Source organism: Bos indicus, chromosome 14 (genome assembly GCF_029378745.1).
Source record: "Bos indicus isolate NIAB-ARS_2022 breed Sahiwal x Tharparkar chromosome 14, NIAB-ARS_B.indTharparkar_mat_pri_1.0, whole genome shotgun sequence".
Taxonomy (NCBI): Eukaryota; Metazoa; Chordata; class Mammalia; order Artiodactyla; family Bovidae; genus Bos; species Bos indicus.
Genome location: NC_091773.1, coordinates 70,760,257 through 70,775,542, shown reverse-complemented (window position 1 = coordinate 70,775,542; position 15,286 = coordinate 70,760,257). Strand labels below are relative to the sequence as shown.

General features: G+C 37.7%; 1 protein-coding gene and 1 pseudogene across 7 annotated transcripts in view; one reads left to right on the top strand and one right to left on the bottom strand.

Moving 5' to 3' along the window:
* TMEM67 (transmembrane protein 67) overlaps window positions 1-15,286 on the top strand; it is a 46,066-nt gene that overhangs the window by 21,282 nt on the left and 9,498 nt on the right. For 4 of the 7 annotated variants that reach the window (XM_070802911.1, XM_070802910.1, XM_070802906.1 and 1 more), the window contains 9 exons: window positions 1,046-1,102; window positions 2,661-2,759; window positions 4,666-4,764; window positions 4,997-5,083; window positions 6,295-6,394; window positions 6,488-6,627; window positions 8,200-8,340; window positions 13,508-13,588; window positions 14,076-14,192. In XM_070802911.1, coding sequence (XP_070659012.1) covers window positions 1,046-1,102; window positions 2,661-2,759; window positions 4,666-4,764; window positions 4,997-5,083; window positions 6,295-6,394; window positions 6,488-6,627; window positions 8,200-8,340; window positions 13,508-13,588; window positions 14,076-14,192 — 921 coding nt within the window. The remainder of the gene's footprint in view (window positions 1-1,045; window positions 1,103-2,660; window positions 2,760-4,665; window positions 4,765-4,996; window positions 5,084-6,294; window positions 6,395-6,487; window positions 6,628-8,199; window positions 8,341-13,507; window positions 13,589-14,075; window positions 14,193-15,286) is intronic. The other 3 variants (XM_070802907.1, XM_070802908.1, XM_070802909.1) reach the window with 3 other exon arrangements.
* On the bottom strand, window positions 11,635-12,194 carry LOC139186969 (signal peptidase complex subunit 1-like; annotated as a pseudogene).

The window sequence follows — 15,286 nt, the reverse complement described above, 5'->3', positions numbered from 1 at the left end:
ATTCAGCCAGCTTCTCTGCTGGTTCCTTTCCCTTGCCTTTCAGATTGCCCTGTCTTAAAAACAAAGTAGCACAACCAAACCATAAAATCTTCTGTCAACTCTGCCAACAATTCAGCTTGCTCTCATGTGTCTTTCCTTGATTTCCCAACCATTTATTCTTTCATCATTTGCAGTTTGGGTCCTGCCATTTTGCTTCTTTGAAAACCTCTTTCATGAAGTCAGCAAGGTATTCCACATACACTGGCTTTATTTCTTTAACTTTACACTTATACAGTTGACCCTTGAACAACACAGATTTGAACTGCATGGTTCTGCTTATATGTGGACTTTTTTTTTTTTTTTAATAACTAAATATGTACTGCAGCACTCCGCAAAGTTGGTCCAATTCATGGATGTGGAGGACCAACTCTAAAGTTCTATCTGAATTTTTGACTGCATCGTAATTGATGCTCCTAACCCCTATATTGTTCAAGGGTCAGTTGTACAACAGTTGACTCTACTCGTGACCTCCTCCTCCTTGCCCCTGTTCTGTGACCCTGGTAAGACTTAGGTGTCTTCCCTCTCCTATTCCTCATGCTACTGTTTCTCTTAATCCTTTATGATTCTTCTCTCTCCTGTCTCTGTATAATTGTGTCCCTAAGATTCTTGTTTACACCTTTGATTAATCTGCCTTCTTCCTATGTGATTGTTTAACCAGTTGCTGAACTCTTGATACACAAGATAGGTCACATGCCTCAGTTACAGAAACCTATCAGAAAATGAAATATGATTAATTTGACTTGAGTGCTATTAATGAACCTAATCTACCTTCTAATGAAACCCTCTTTCTTTAATGTATGTTCTAAATGGATATTTAAAGTAGTGTGGTGGGTAATTCCCCAAAGTGTATTTATTTATGTATAAGTAAAGGTCAACTCTAGTAATACTGATAGTTTAAAAGTATGATATTTTTAGTAAAATGCAGCTGTGAATGTATTTTTATAGTAAAAATAGGTTTGTATCATATAACTTCAGTATGGCTAATTTGCTTTCTTTTAAACATCAGGTTTCTTTCTCAGTCACATACGAAATGGATCAAGGAGAAGCACATGTCCAGACAGATGTGAGTTTCTTTTAACCTGTCAAAATACTTACATTATATTTTTTAATTAAAACAAATTTTTTTTACATGTTCAGGAAAGTTGTTAAAATAAAGAGATTTGGCATATATCCCTCACCAAGTCTCCCTTACCATTAACATCTTACATAACTGTAGTTGTTGTTCCGTCAGTAGTCGTATCTCTTTGTGACCCCGTGGACGGCAGCACGCCAGGCTGCATACTGTAGTACAGTGGTCATAATCAGGAAATTAATGTTGATGTAGTCCTGTTAACTAATCTAGGCTTTCCTGGCGGCTCAGTGGTAAAGAACCCACCTGCCAATGCAGGTTCGATTCCTGGGTTGGGAAGATCCTTTGGAAAAGGTAATGACAACCCACTCTAGTATTCTTACCTGGGAAATCCCACGGACAGAGGAGCCTGGCGGGCTTCAGTCCATGGGGTCGCGAAGAGTTGGACGCTATTTAGTGACTAAACAATAGCAAATTAACTAATGTAAATGCTGTTTGGATTTTACAGATTTTTTTCACTATCCTTTTCTGTTTCAGAACCCAACCATCGTGTGTCTCCTTAGTCTCCTTAGGTCTGTGACAGGTCGTCAGTCATTCTTTGTCTCATGACTGACCCTAACACTGGTATTTTGTCCTTCAGTTGGTTTTATCTGGTATTTTCCCATGATTAAATGTAGTTTTAGCATACATACCGTGAAAGTGATGTTATACCCTTCTCAGTGAGTCATATCAGAAGATACTTGGTGTCAGTATATCTTATTAACGGACTTTCCAGGTGGCGCTAGTGGTAAAGACCCTCCTGCCAATGCAGGAGAGATAAGAGACCTGGGTTTGATCCCTGGGTCAGGAAGATCCCCTGGAAGAGGACAGGGCAACTCACTCCAGTATTCTTGCCTAGAGAATCCCATGGACAGAGAAGTCTGGTATGTTACGGTCCATAGGATTGCCAAGAGTCAGACACGACCGAAGCTACTTAGCACACACGTATCTTATTAACATTGATGTCAACTTTGATCGTTTGGCTAAGATGGTATCTGCAGAGTTCTCCATTGTATTTTTCCACTTATAATTCATAAGTATCTTGTGGGGAGATACTTGAGATTATGCAAATCTCTTGCTCCTTATTATTCCTTTGCCCTCTAATTTTAGCATCCATTGATAATTCTTGGCCAATAAACAATATTACTGTGATATCTGGTGGTGGTTGTGTTTTTCCATCATTTCTTCTATATTTATTAGAATTCTGTAAAAAGGAATTCTCCCTTTGTCCATGTGGATTTATTTATTCATTTATGATTAAATCAGTATGGGCTCATGAATATTTATTTATTCTAGTAATTTTAATTCATTACCTTCTATTTTCTTGCTCAAATTGTCCCAGATTTGTCCATTGGGAGTTTCTTCAGTTTGGCGCCCATGTCCTTTTAGTGTACCTTCTAATTTTTGAGCCTGTTTTTGAGTACTTTGTTACTTTTTATTTACAGTATCTTTGAACACTGATGAAATTGCATTATGAAATTACATAAATCCCCCTTTTTTTTTTTTACTTTAGATTGCTTTAGGTGTATTGGGTGGACTAGCTGTTTTATCATCTCTTTTGAAGACAGCAGGTTGGAAGAGACGTATTGGGAGTCCCATGATTGATTTACAGGTATAATCACAGGGCTTTTTAAAGTCTATTTTTCTCTTTTGACTATTTTATATCCTTCTAATAAGACACAGCTAGCGGATGAGTAAAAAGTTGCCTGAGCTGCTCTGGGTATATGACCAGGAGATACACATGAGTGGGAAATGTGCCCTTGTTTTCCCTCCAGTGCGCACCACGGCTGGGGCCAGTCTGCACCCTCCAGCAGTGGTCTTGTTTCCTCACATCCTCACCAGCACTTGCTGTTTTCCCACCCTTTCCCATTTTTTGCCAATCTGGTGGGATATGTCATTCTTGATTTAATTTCCATTTCTTTGATTACTCTTCATATACTTTATTAATCATTTGGGCTTCCCCTTCTGCGAACTTCTTATTTATACCACTTGCTCATTTTTCTACTGTTTCCAATTTTTCTTGTTTATTTAAACAAGTTTTTTATATTTTATTTTATTTTATTTTTTTTTTGTATTTTCTAAATGTAAATCTTCTTTTGGTTTTTGACATTGAAGTTTCTTCTCCAAGGGTAAATCCATCTGTTATTTTATCTATATGTTACTTTGTTTAGTAGAAACTCTTGATTTTAATACTGTCAAATCTGAATAGGTTTTCATATTATGGTGTGTGCTTTTAGGATCTTGTTTAAGATATCCTCCCCTATGTCAAGATCAAAAAGATATTCTCCCATATTTTATTCTATTAACTTTATGGTTTCACTTCTCATTTAATTGTTTTTACATTTGTTCTTGTTTTTATTTTCATCTGTCTTTTATTGAGTGTTACTATAAGCCAGATACTTTTTTAACCTTGACACGTGTAATTCATTTAGTCCTCACAATAGCTCTATGAAGTTAGGTATCATGATCATTCCCATTTTATACTTGCTGAAATTGTAGAGATTAAATACATTTCCTATTCATTTAATTTTTACCATATCAAAGTAATAGGTGGTATTTCCATTTAGCTGATTAAGAACACGAGAAAGGCAACACAGTAAACTGGTTTGTCTCCAGAGCTAGTGTGCCTGGAAATCAGAGGAGGGGGCTTGATTTCCTGTTCGGGGAGTCAAGAAAGGCATCCAAAAGAAGTGAAGTTAATCTGGGTTATCTGTGCTGTATCTGAGTCTGAACAAACTCTTGGAGATAGTGAAGGACAGGGAAGCCTGGCATGCTGCAGTTCACGGGGTTGCAAAAAGTCAGACACAACGTAGCAGCTGAACAGCAGCAGCAGTCTTTGCATTCCACAAATAGTCACTGATGGCCTGCTGTCTGAGTGCCAGAGGCTCTATGAGGCGCTGGGGGATGTGATACTGGGCAAAGGGAGACATGGTCTCTGCCCTCAGAGCTCCAGAGAGTTTGCCAGAGAGAAGAAGAGAAGAATATCTGTTGAAATAATACTCATTTCATTCCCAAAACATTTGGGATTAATGTATGGAGTGGTTAATTATTGAACAAGTTGTTGGAACTGACAGATGAGGCTAAAATTTAATTTTGGCCTAGGTTGTAAAGGACCTTGTGGATCAGAAATTTACATTTTAATGAGGCATCACTGTACATTTTTAAGAAAGAGAGTGACACGGTCCAATTTACATTTTAGAAAGCCAATTCTGATGGTAGTATGGAGGGTACGTTGGGGAGAAGGACTCCAAACTTGAAGAAAATTAGAAAGCGGTTCTAAAGTTCTTAGTTGGTGAAAGATGAGAAGGGTTGAATAAGATAGAAGTTATTGGAAATGGATCAAAAGGTATCTAGGAAGTGGCTGCAGTCAGTCCTTCTGACTGATCCATGGATACATGAAATAAGACTTCAAGCTTGAGAAACCGGGTTGATAATAATGTTATTAATAATAATATGTTATTAAAGTAGTATAAATGGATTGAGTCTATAACAGCTCTGATTCTCTTTTTAAATTGCAGACAGTTGCGAAATTCTTGGTTTACTATGCTGGTGATCTGGCCAATGTTTTCTTTATCATCACTGTAGGAACAGGTCTTTACTGGCTTATTTTCTTTAAAGTAAGTGATTTTCTGCATTTTACCTTAGTGCCACAACCTGAATAACTTGTAAGCTCTCTTTATGAAGCAACTGTTTTTACTTGAGGGGGTTTCTAATCAAGAGTATTTGGGCAAGTGCTAAACTCCCCATTCCCTGAGCGTGTGGTGTTTATTCTATGCTTTCTTTGGGTTATAACTTGGGCCTCGTAAAAACTGTGTGCTGTCACACTCAGCAGTGTCATTTTCATCCCAGGCACAGAAGTCTGTCTCTGTTTTGCTGCCAGTGCCAGCTCAAGAAAAACGTTTTGTTACTTATGTGGGATGTGGTTTTGCTCTGAAGGTAAGTTTCAGAGCACAGGTTACTGAATTTTAAATGTCTGCTTAAAAAAAAAAAAGTCTGCTAATAAGCATGTAAGTCTTCAGAGTTAAAATGCTTTCAAAATCTTTGGTGTAAAATTTAGTTTAATTTTAGAAGAAAGTATGAATTGTTCTATTTTACTAGGAAGTCTGCATTTATTTATAATAGGTATCTCATTCTGAAGATCTGCCTTAAGTAATTGTTTATTATTTAATGTAGACTGTTAATCAAGAGTGAATGGTACCACGCTGGCTAAGCGCTGAACTCTTAGCATTGGTTCTCTGCCTCCACGTTCCTTTCCTCCTCTTCCCATGGGAGCCCCCCTCCCTGCTTCACTGTTCTTTCAGGGGATGTGATGTTCTTCACGTGCCTCTGCCGTACATCTCATCCAGTTGTGTTGTGATTATTAAGTGACTATTTTCCCACTGACCTGTGAGCCTCAGGAAGAGAGGAATCATCCCATACTTAGATTTTTAACTTTGTTTGATCGATAATGCACCTTCTCGGAAGAAGCCTCAGTTTAAACATACTCTGTAAATGAAAAGGATATTTTTTTCATCAGAAATCTTAGTAGAAATAGAGAAAAAGGCAGTAAGAGCATCCTAAAACTTTCATTAGGACAAACAAATTACAGTTGGAGATACCTTTCCTTATAAAGAAGTTAAAGGCTTTTGGAAACCTTGGGAAAGAGAGTCATTTATGCAAGATCCCTGCATGAGGAGGGAGGTAGTATGTCTACTTTCATATTCCTATTTCTAAGAAAGACAGAAGAAGGAAAGGTGAAATTAATATGTCTGTAAAAAGTCTGTGAATTTGGTGACTGTTATGTGATGAGTTTCTGGTGAGCCCCTGATGGTATGACGACTTTGTCACTTGTGAAACTTAGAGTGAAAATGTTAGTCGCTCTGACTCTTTGTGACCCCATGAACCGTAGCCCGCCAGGCTCCTCTGTCCATGGGATTCTCTGCAGGAATACTGGAGTGGGTTGCCATTCCCTTCTCCAGGGGATCTTCCTGACCCAGGGGTTGACCCTGAGTCTCCCCCATTGCAGGCAGATTGTTTACCATTTGAGCCATCAGGGAAGCCCCATATATCTTCTTGTGATTGCAGATGTTTGGTTCTTAAAGAATCAGTGTTGGTTTCATGAGCAGACTTCATGCCAGTACTTTAAGGTGTTTTTTTGTCATTCTCAGGCTCTACAATTTTTGCATAAGCTCATCTCCCAGATTACCATAGACATATTCTTTATCGATTGGGAGCGGCCTAAAGGAAAGGTTCTTAAAGCTGTTGAAGGTAATGAAAGTAACCATTTGTACCAAGTTTCTTTTGCCACCATTGTAAAGCAGAGAAGGTGAAACGTTTTACTCGTTTTATCTTCCCAACCAGGTGAGGGTGGTGTTCGGAGTGCTACTGTTCCTGTAAGCATATGGAGAACTTATTTTGTGGCAAATGAATGGAACGAAATTCAGACTGTGAGAAAAATTAACCCACTCTTTCAAGTACTTACTGTCCTCTTCCTTTTGGAGGTATAAACTATTTGATATAATTATATGCAACTTATGGGTACCTCATAAATGTTAATTTAATGTAATTCCAGCTAAGTTTTCCTATCAGTGAGTTTTCTAAAGTTTAAAATATTATTATCGAGCCTTTAAAACATACACATAACATGAAATTTATCATTTTAAGTATACAGTTCAGTACTGTTAAGTACACTCGTATTGTCGTACAGTCCATCTCTAGAACTCTTCATCTTGCAAAACTAAAACTCTGTACTTGTCTTTTCCCCTCTCCCCAGACCTGGAACCACCATTCTTTCTGTCCTTGAACACCTACTAAGGACCATGTCCTGTGTTAGGATTTGGGGCTACAGCCTAACAACACACACTGAATGGGTACATGCTTATGATCCCTTTACAGTTACTTGATGGACCTGGGTAGAATTATCAAAGGAAGTATTCAGAACTGAATATGAGACTGAAATATGGAAACTGTATAAGTAACAGGTTTTCTCTAGAACTAACTGCTTAAGTAAGGTTTGATATAAATTTTGTTGGACTTTTTTGTTTGTCTGCCTTCCTTTTTCCTTCTTTCTTGCTTTTCTCCTTCCTTCCATTTTCTGAACCTAGAAGAACGTGTGTGTCTCTGGGACATAAGAACACTATCTCAAAAACTTACTTATAGTCCAGTTTCTTAAAGCTTAAAAGGGATTGTGTGAGAAAGTCATTTTATAATCAACTAAGTTTGGAAAATACTGGATTCCATAAAATCATGTAACTTCCTTTACCATAAAACTTTCCAGAGCCTTTAATCTATGAGAGTAGAAGGCATAGAGGTGAGTATAACATGATATCTTCCTCAAAAGGCATTTTGGAAATAGTGTTTTAAAGTATAAAAAGTATTTTGCGTAGTGCCTGGCATGGATTGCTGGTTGTTCATTGGTAGTTTACTGAAAGTGAAAGTTGCTCAGTTGTGTGCGACTCTTTGCTACCCTATGGACTATAGTCTATGAAATTTTCTAGGCCAGAATACTGGAGTGGGTAGCCCTTCCCTTCTCTAGGGGATCTTCCCAACCCTGGGATCGAACCCAAGTCTGCCACACTGCAGGCAGATTCTTAACCAGCTGAGCCACAGCTTTATTTTTTTGACAGAAATTTTTAAGCTTTGTCAGTGTATATGATAATAAAGTTATATTTGGCCTTGAGTCGGAGGGGATGACAGAGGATGAGATGGTTGGATGGCACCACCAACTCGATGGACATGAGTTTGAGCAAGCTCCAGGAGTTGGTGATGAACAGGGAGGCCTGGTGTGCTGCAGTCCTTGGGGTCTCAAAGAGTCGGACATGACTGAGCAACTGAACTGAACTGGCCTTGAGTAATATTGAAGAGACTACCTAATGGACTAACTAAAATTTTGTATTAAATACTTTATAATTAAAATACTGGATAATTATTTTTATCTAGATTTTCTACTGTTTGTACAAACTTGAATACTTTAGTTTTTCAAGGGAAGGAGTAGAGAGAAGTGTCTCATTTTCAGACTACAGGGGTTTTCTTTATCCATATCTTTTAAAATTATTTTGTTCTTTTTATTTAAGGTTGTGGGATTTAAGAACTTAGCATTAATGGACTCATCCTCTAGTCTTTCCAGAAGCCCACCTAGCTACATAGCTCCTTACAGCCGCATTTTGAGATACGCGGTATCTTCTGCTCTTTGGCTGGTCATTGGACTTATACAGGTAACAGGAGATTATACTTTTAAGTAACATTACCTGTCTATATTTTTAACTCTGTTTACATACTGATCGTCAGCTCTTGACCACAACAGGATTTCTGTAGTATAAAGAAGGTGACAGGAACAATAATAAAGATTCCCTGGTGGCTCAGACGGCAAAGAGTCTGCCTGCAATGCAGGAGACCCAGGTTCAATCCCTGGATTGGGAAGATGCCCTGGAGAAGGAAATGGCAACCCACTCCAGTATTCTTGCCTGGGAAATCCCATGGACGGAGGAACCTGGCAGGCTACAGTCCATTGGGTCAGTGTATTAATAATAAAGATAGCAAATAGCTAATTTCTTACATAGTATGCTAACCTAGCACTGTGTTAATTGCATTACACAGATGAACTTACTTAGTAGCCCTCAGAGATAGATTCTTTTAAATATCCTCATTTTATAGATGAGGATGTGGTGGCACAGAAAGGTTAAATATTTGCCCAAATATTATATTAGAAATCAATTAGAAATGAGCAGAACTGGAATTTGAACCCAGAACAATTAGAAATCAGCAAAACAAAAAAAGAAAAAGAAACCAGCAGAACAGAAATTTGAACTCAGACAATCTGATTTCAGATTTCATTTCTTATCAGTAGTGGGGCTCTGAAGGGTCCTTCAGAGTCTGCAGGATTTAGTTTATATATAATGATAGGAAATTCTAAGGTACCCTCAATCTTTGCTTTTGAAACTAACATTTTGTTTACATCCATTTATATATCATTAAATCTCACTCAAATTACCAGTACCCCTGCTGAAATTTTCTTTGAAATATTAATTGAAATAGCTGAAACTAAAAATAAATCTGAGGACCCACGGCTCTAGCAGAGGATCTTTGCTATGCTTATTTCCTTTATCTTCTTATAGCTAAAAAAAAAATGAAAAGAATGAAAGGAAAAAGAGAGAAGCAGGAGCTACAGCACTTAACTAACTCTAGTCTCTGCATTTCTTTCTCTTGCTTACAGACTCTCCAATGAGTGGGAAAAGCCTTTCAGTTTGATTAAGATTTCTTTAACTTCTTTATAAGCAAAGGAAGGTGGGACTTCCTATAAACTGGAGAGCTTATATTTGCCTTAAAAACTGAATTTTAAAAGATTTTGGAATTGAAGTCCCCAAATTCCTACAGAATTGGATCTAGGTGTCATTGTTAAGAGTTGTTCAAACTTAAAGTTGCAGAATAGAGCTAGTGAGGGATAGTTTGACAGTCACAGAAGAAAGACAAACAGAAATTAGGATTTGAAATAAAATTAGATTAAAATAATATGGGGTTTGATTTTTTTTTTCCCCTTTCAGTTTTATTGAGATATAACTTACGTGAAAGTTGCTCAGTAATGTCTGACTTTTTGTGACTTCATGGACTGTACAGTCCATGAAATTCTCTAGGCCAGAACACTGGAGTGGGTAGCTATTCCCCTCCAGGGGATCTTCCCAACCCAGGGATCGAACCCAGGGCTCCCACACTACAGGCAGATTCTTTACCAGCTGAGCCACCAGGGAATCCCTGGTGACATACAGCAGAGACAGTGACTGTTGTTTGTCACTGTATGTCACTAATACAGTTTTTGTGAACAGATCAGATTTATCTGGATGTGGAGAAGGCAATGGCACCCCACTCCAATACTCTTGCCTGGAAAATCCCATGGACGGAGGAGCCTGGTGGGCTGAAGTCCATGGGGTCTCTAAGAGTCGGACACGACTGAGTGACTTCACTCTCACTCTTCACTTTCATGCATTGGAGAAGGAAATGGCAGCCCACTCCAGTGTTCTTGCCTGGAGAATCCCAGGGACTGGGGAACCTGGGGGGCTGCCGTCTATGGGATCACACAGAGTCAGACGCGACTGAAGTGACTTAGCAGCAGCAAGCAGCAGAAAATTTAAAGGAATACCATCTGAAGCTTTTCATATTGGTTGAGTACAACAACTAAAAAAAAAAATCCAGACTGACAGGGCCTGTAATGAAAATAGCTTTTCTCTGTCTCATGAGAAAGAAGAGTAGGGGTCAGCAGTGCAGGCCCAGCAGGGTGGCTGCTGTCAGACCTGGAGGCCTGTTGTTCTGCTTTGCCTTCAGGACTTTACCTCTAAGGTCACCTCATGGTCCATAATGTCTGATGAGGTTGCAGGTGTGAACCAGGGGAGAAGACCTCACCCTTTGCTCTTTTTTTTTTTTTCCACTATGAATTTTAATTGAAAACATTACAACAGCTTAACTACCCATAATGAATTATGAATCTTTAGTAGTTAAATGATTATCATTTATGAGGCATTTATTCTTCCTTATTTTATAGACCTGCAGAAACTTTGCATACTTGTGTTTTCTCCATTTCAGAGGAAGATTGTGAAAACAAAGTCTTATCGTGCCCCATTACAACTTCATGGCTCAGTAAATATATAATTTTTTAATAAATGTACATCTTTCAACATTTGTAACGTTGTGGCAAAAGTTACAGATCTGTTAATACACTTGATGTGTATGGATTATTTATGTTATCAAAATAAATGACTTAAATGGTCTTTTAGCACCTCAAGTTCCAGCTGAAATAATTTTAGCATTACCTTTTTCTTCCCAACGCAGTGTCTCATTTCTTGGCTGTGCAGCAGGTGATGCCATGACATATCTAATAACCAGAAAAATCACTGCTGAACTCTGATTCATGTTTAGCTTCCAAATATTTTTCTAATGTTTTGCTTTTTAAATGGTATCACGGTTAAATGCCACTTCTGTTTTGAGATTATGGCCCCTTATTATTGGCTGCTGGACCCTGGTATATCTATGTTCTTTCTTAAGTACCGAAAAGGGAAGAATGAGGTGGGGTGGGTAGAAAAAAAAGAAGGAAACTTTTCTAAGTGTGTGGCTTAAATTATGTGTATTATTTTAAAAGAAAAGGGAACATGACCCAGGAGTCTAAATTAATCTAATATTGTTAATACTGAACATGCAGGTGCAGGTTGGTATACATTCCACCCTCCAGAAATATTTTCCTACAGTAGATAAGCTGCTCACATTTTGCTCACGTTTTTTGTTTTGAACGAGCATCTCCTAAGGAAATGTAGCATGACATTGGTACTAACTGCATGTGTAAATACATCATATCGGCAAACTATAAAATATAAATTATGTATCATCATTCATGTAGTATCTACAAATTTGTAACAGTGGAAAAAAGATGGTATTTAATAATACAATAAAAATATTCTTATCAAAAAAAAAAGAAAGTCTAAAAGTTTTATAAATCAAAACCTAATTGAGAAGTAAAACACAAGGAGAACAGAATCTGTATATAGCTGAGCGTAGGTGGTTTTTAGCTCGTATTTTAGGTAAGAAAACTGTTTAGCTCATTCACATGAAACAAGCAGGTGAAGTAGTAAAGCTGAACCGTGAAAACCCCTATCAATTATTTTTAGCATGCCTCTTAATTTTCTTTTTCCCCTGGTTTCTTGTCTTGTGTGCCGGAGTCTTGAACAGGTAACCCCTTGACGGGGTGTCGGCGATAAATGGGCCGTGAAGGAAACATCAGCAAATGCAATAAGGCAAATCCTGCCATAATTATGTAGCCCACCCAGACTGTTGAGCCACATACCCGTAGATAAATCCAAGTGCCGTAGAAAAGAGTCAGATCCTGAAACGTGTGTTCAGTTAGTGTCTGGCCCTTGTAGTCCTTGAGTGTGAGCAGTGAGTCCAGATGTTCTGGCATGATGGGGTGAGCGGGCAGGAATGGGGCAAGGGCCCCAGCTTGGGGGCTGTGCGGGGCGGGGGCTGGTCCTCCTTGCAGACTGGAGGGCAGCTGAGCCGGGGAGTGTGATGACCGCTCACCCCCTCCTCCTTGAGAGCCTTTTCAGAAGTGTCTTCAACCTCTCCTTGGCCAGAACTTGGTCACGTGGCCAGTACTCCCCCCACTGTCCGCTGGGCAGCAGCTCGCCCACACAAGGGGGCTGTCCCAGGGAGAGAGGGGAAAGGCTCATTGGAGCAGCAGCTAGCCGTCCTGGGCACTGCTGTCTAACCTCATTTTTTGTTTTCCACTCTGCTGTCATTTGATAGAGACATATGTCTCTCCATGGTCACATCCTCAGATTATCAGTGTTTATGCATCCTTAAGAGTTCCTTTAACCATAAAGGTTAAAGGAGTTAACTTTTAGCAGTTCCATAAATTTGTCTGTACAAACACTTCTTGATTCTCATAAGGTTAGGTTTTATTATTCACTCTGCAGCCCAGCTTCTTCAATTTTTAAGTGGTATCTCTTAGTTTTTAAACTGTGTTACTGTTTTTCATGTCATTTAAAGGAGCTTTAAAATATGTGCGTAGTGTATTTAGGAAAGGGTTTTCAGTATTCAGCTGCTGTACATTCATTTATGTATTAATTCCCATATCTGAGTATATTTTATGTGGGAGGCACTGGCGAGCCAAAAGATACGCTATAACAGGAACAAGTTACAAGTTGTGACAAGTGCTGTGAAGAGCGTCAGCAGGCAGATGAGATAGCAAGTAGAGGGAGGTAAGGGGGAGGAAAGTTAGGAGTGGGGACAGCTTTGAATAGGGTGGTTAGGAAGTGCTGTCTTTCTCTGAAGGATATCTAAGCTCTACAGTGTAAACTCTTCTCTTTTGATTTATATAACTTCCCTTTGCAGTATTATTAAATCTAAGAAAACACCTGAAACCATTCCATCTGAATGTTTAACACACTATCTGTAGTTGAAACACAATACTTGACATATGCTTTCTATATGCTGCTCTATCAGAGATTAATTTGAAAAGCAAAAGCAATTTCTCTAGTAGACTTTGGAATTTAGGAGATGAGCAGAATTGCAGAACTAGACCTAAACTGGCCATAATGCATTGGTTTATCCTAAGGTTTTCAAAGCTCCTTACTTCCTCTCCCTGTGTTTGTCCTATCTTATTTAATGACACAGAAAAGTTTTTAAATTCAAAATAAGCCCCCTCAGTGAATCTTAACAGAATTCCAAAACACTCTTCCTTTGACAGAAGAATAGGAAATGCTAAGTAGGATTTTATCCCACAGGAATCATTATTGGCCCCTATGTTCTTGTTTGGAATTTAGTTATTCTTACTATACTGTGGCTATAAAAGAAAATTAAATCCTAAAATCTAATAAGCATGAACTTGGCTTAATGTTTCAGATTGTGTTCTTTGCCGTCTTCTATGAGAGATTTATAGAAGATAAAATTCGACAGTTTGTTGATTTGTGCTGTATGAGTAATGTAAGTACTTTCTGACTTTATCTTGCAACTGTTATTTCTCTCTTTTTAAAGGTCATGAGTACATTAAAAGAGGCTTTAAAAGTGATTTGGTATGATTGGATTTTTAGTCTGATTTCCACTGGTGGTTAATTCCAGAGATGGTTATAATGAGCTACAAGTTTAATATTTGCTGTCTTAAAATTTCCTTCTCTATTTGCAAGTTCTTAATTATAAATCCCTTATGCTACCAAATTGTTGACTTAGCCTGAAATCCCTGAAAGATTTTCATGTATCAATCCTGTTTCTTCTTTTCTTGGAAGTGTCTTCAGTCTCTTTTCCATCTACTTTTTAAAATAACCTCATTATCCTTTATTACCTTATTATTCCCTTTTTATGTTGTCTAAGAATTCAACTCTCATTATTTTGAGAGAAAGGAAGCAATTTCAAGAAGAACTTAATTTTTATTGTTTTGCAGATGAATTGCTAACTGGTCCTTCTCTTTTTATAGATATCAGTGTTTCTGTTATCCCACAGATGTTTTGGCTACTACATCCATGGTAGATCAGTACATGGGCATGCTGATACTAATATGGAAGAAATGAATATGAATCTTAAAAGAGAAGCGGTATATTTTACATCATTTTGTTTTTTTAAGCTGAGAGGTTTTCATAATCTGGGATTTGTAGTAGTATTTTTAAAAAATCCTCATTGATTACTTTTAAAAGTTGCTAGAATATCGACTCATTACCCTGAACATTAAAAGAGAACAAATCACATATCATCCTGCAGTTCCTTTATGGAGTGTATTTCAAGGTAAACTGAATAGTTCACGAGGGAAAGATCTTCCTGATGGAAGCAAGTAAAAGAATTCTAAGTTAGAAAATTACCATTTTGTATTGACTAATGAATTAATGTATATAGGCTACAATCATCAATGGATGCTAAAACAATTGAATGAAGGATAACAGGGAACTTTATAGTCAGGTTGACATTTTCTGAACACACTGGCTCAATCTTACAACATGAAAAAATTAGGAAGACTGACATGATGTACTTCCTGTTATGATGCAGTGAGGAAATACCTAATATCACCCATGAAATACTCTTGCCTAAGAAAATTGAGCCTGAATGTAATCAAGACTCTAGCTCTAACAGGAAATCAAGTCCCTAGTTTACAGTAAATAGAGGGGATAGAGAGACAAAATAAGTAATACCACAGAAGTGTTTAGCCAGATGCAGAATGTTAGGATGTCTCATAAGACAAATGACCCAGTGTCCCCAACAAATTAGAGGCATGAAAAGAAAAGGAGTGATGGTGGTGGTAGAAGAAAGTTGTTAGATGTTAATTTTAAGGGGAAAAAAAAAAATAAAATACAACGTGTAGACTTTGGATCCTGATTCAAAGAGCCAACTATCAAATTAAAAAAAAAAAAACCTTTGGAAAAAATCTTGGCGATTTAATGGGCTAAATATTAAATTATATTAAGGAAAGATCAATTTTATTAGGTGTGAAAATGGCATATTTTTCAAGGTCTTAATGGTTAGAGATACTAATTTGCAAATGAAATGACATGGTATCTGGAGTCTGCTTTAAAAGAAAAGTTAGGAAGATAGATGAAACAAAATTGGTAAAACTGTAATTGTTGAAGTTGAGTGATGGATGGTTCACTGTTCTCTCTACTATATATTTTAGAAAACTTCCATAAGAAAATTTCAAAA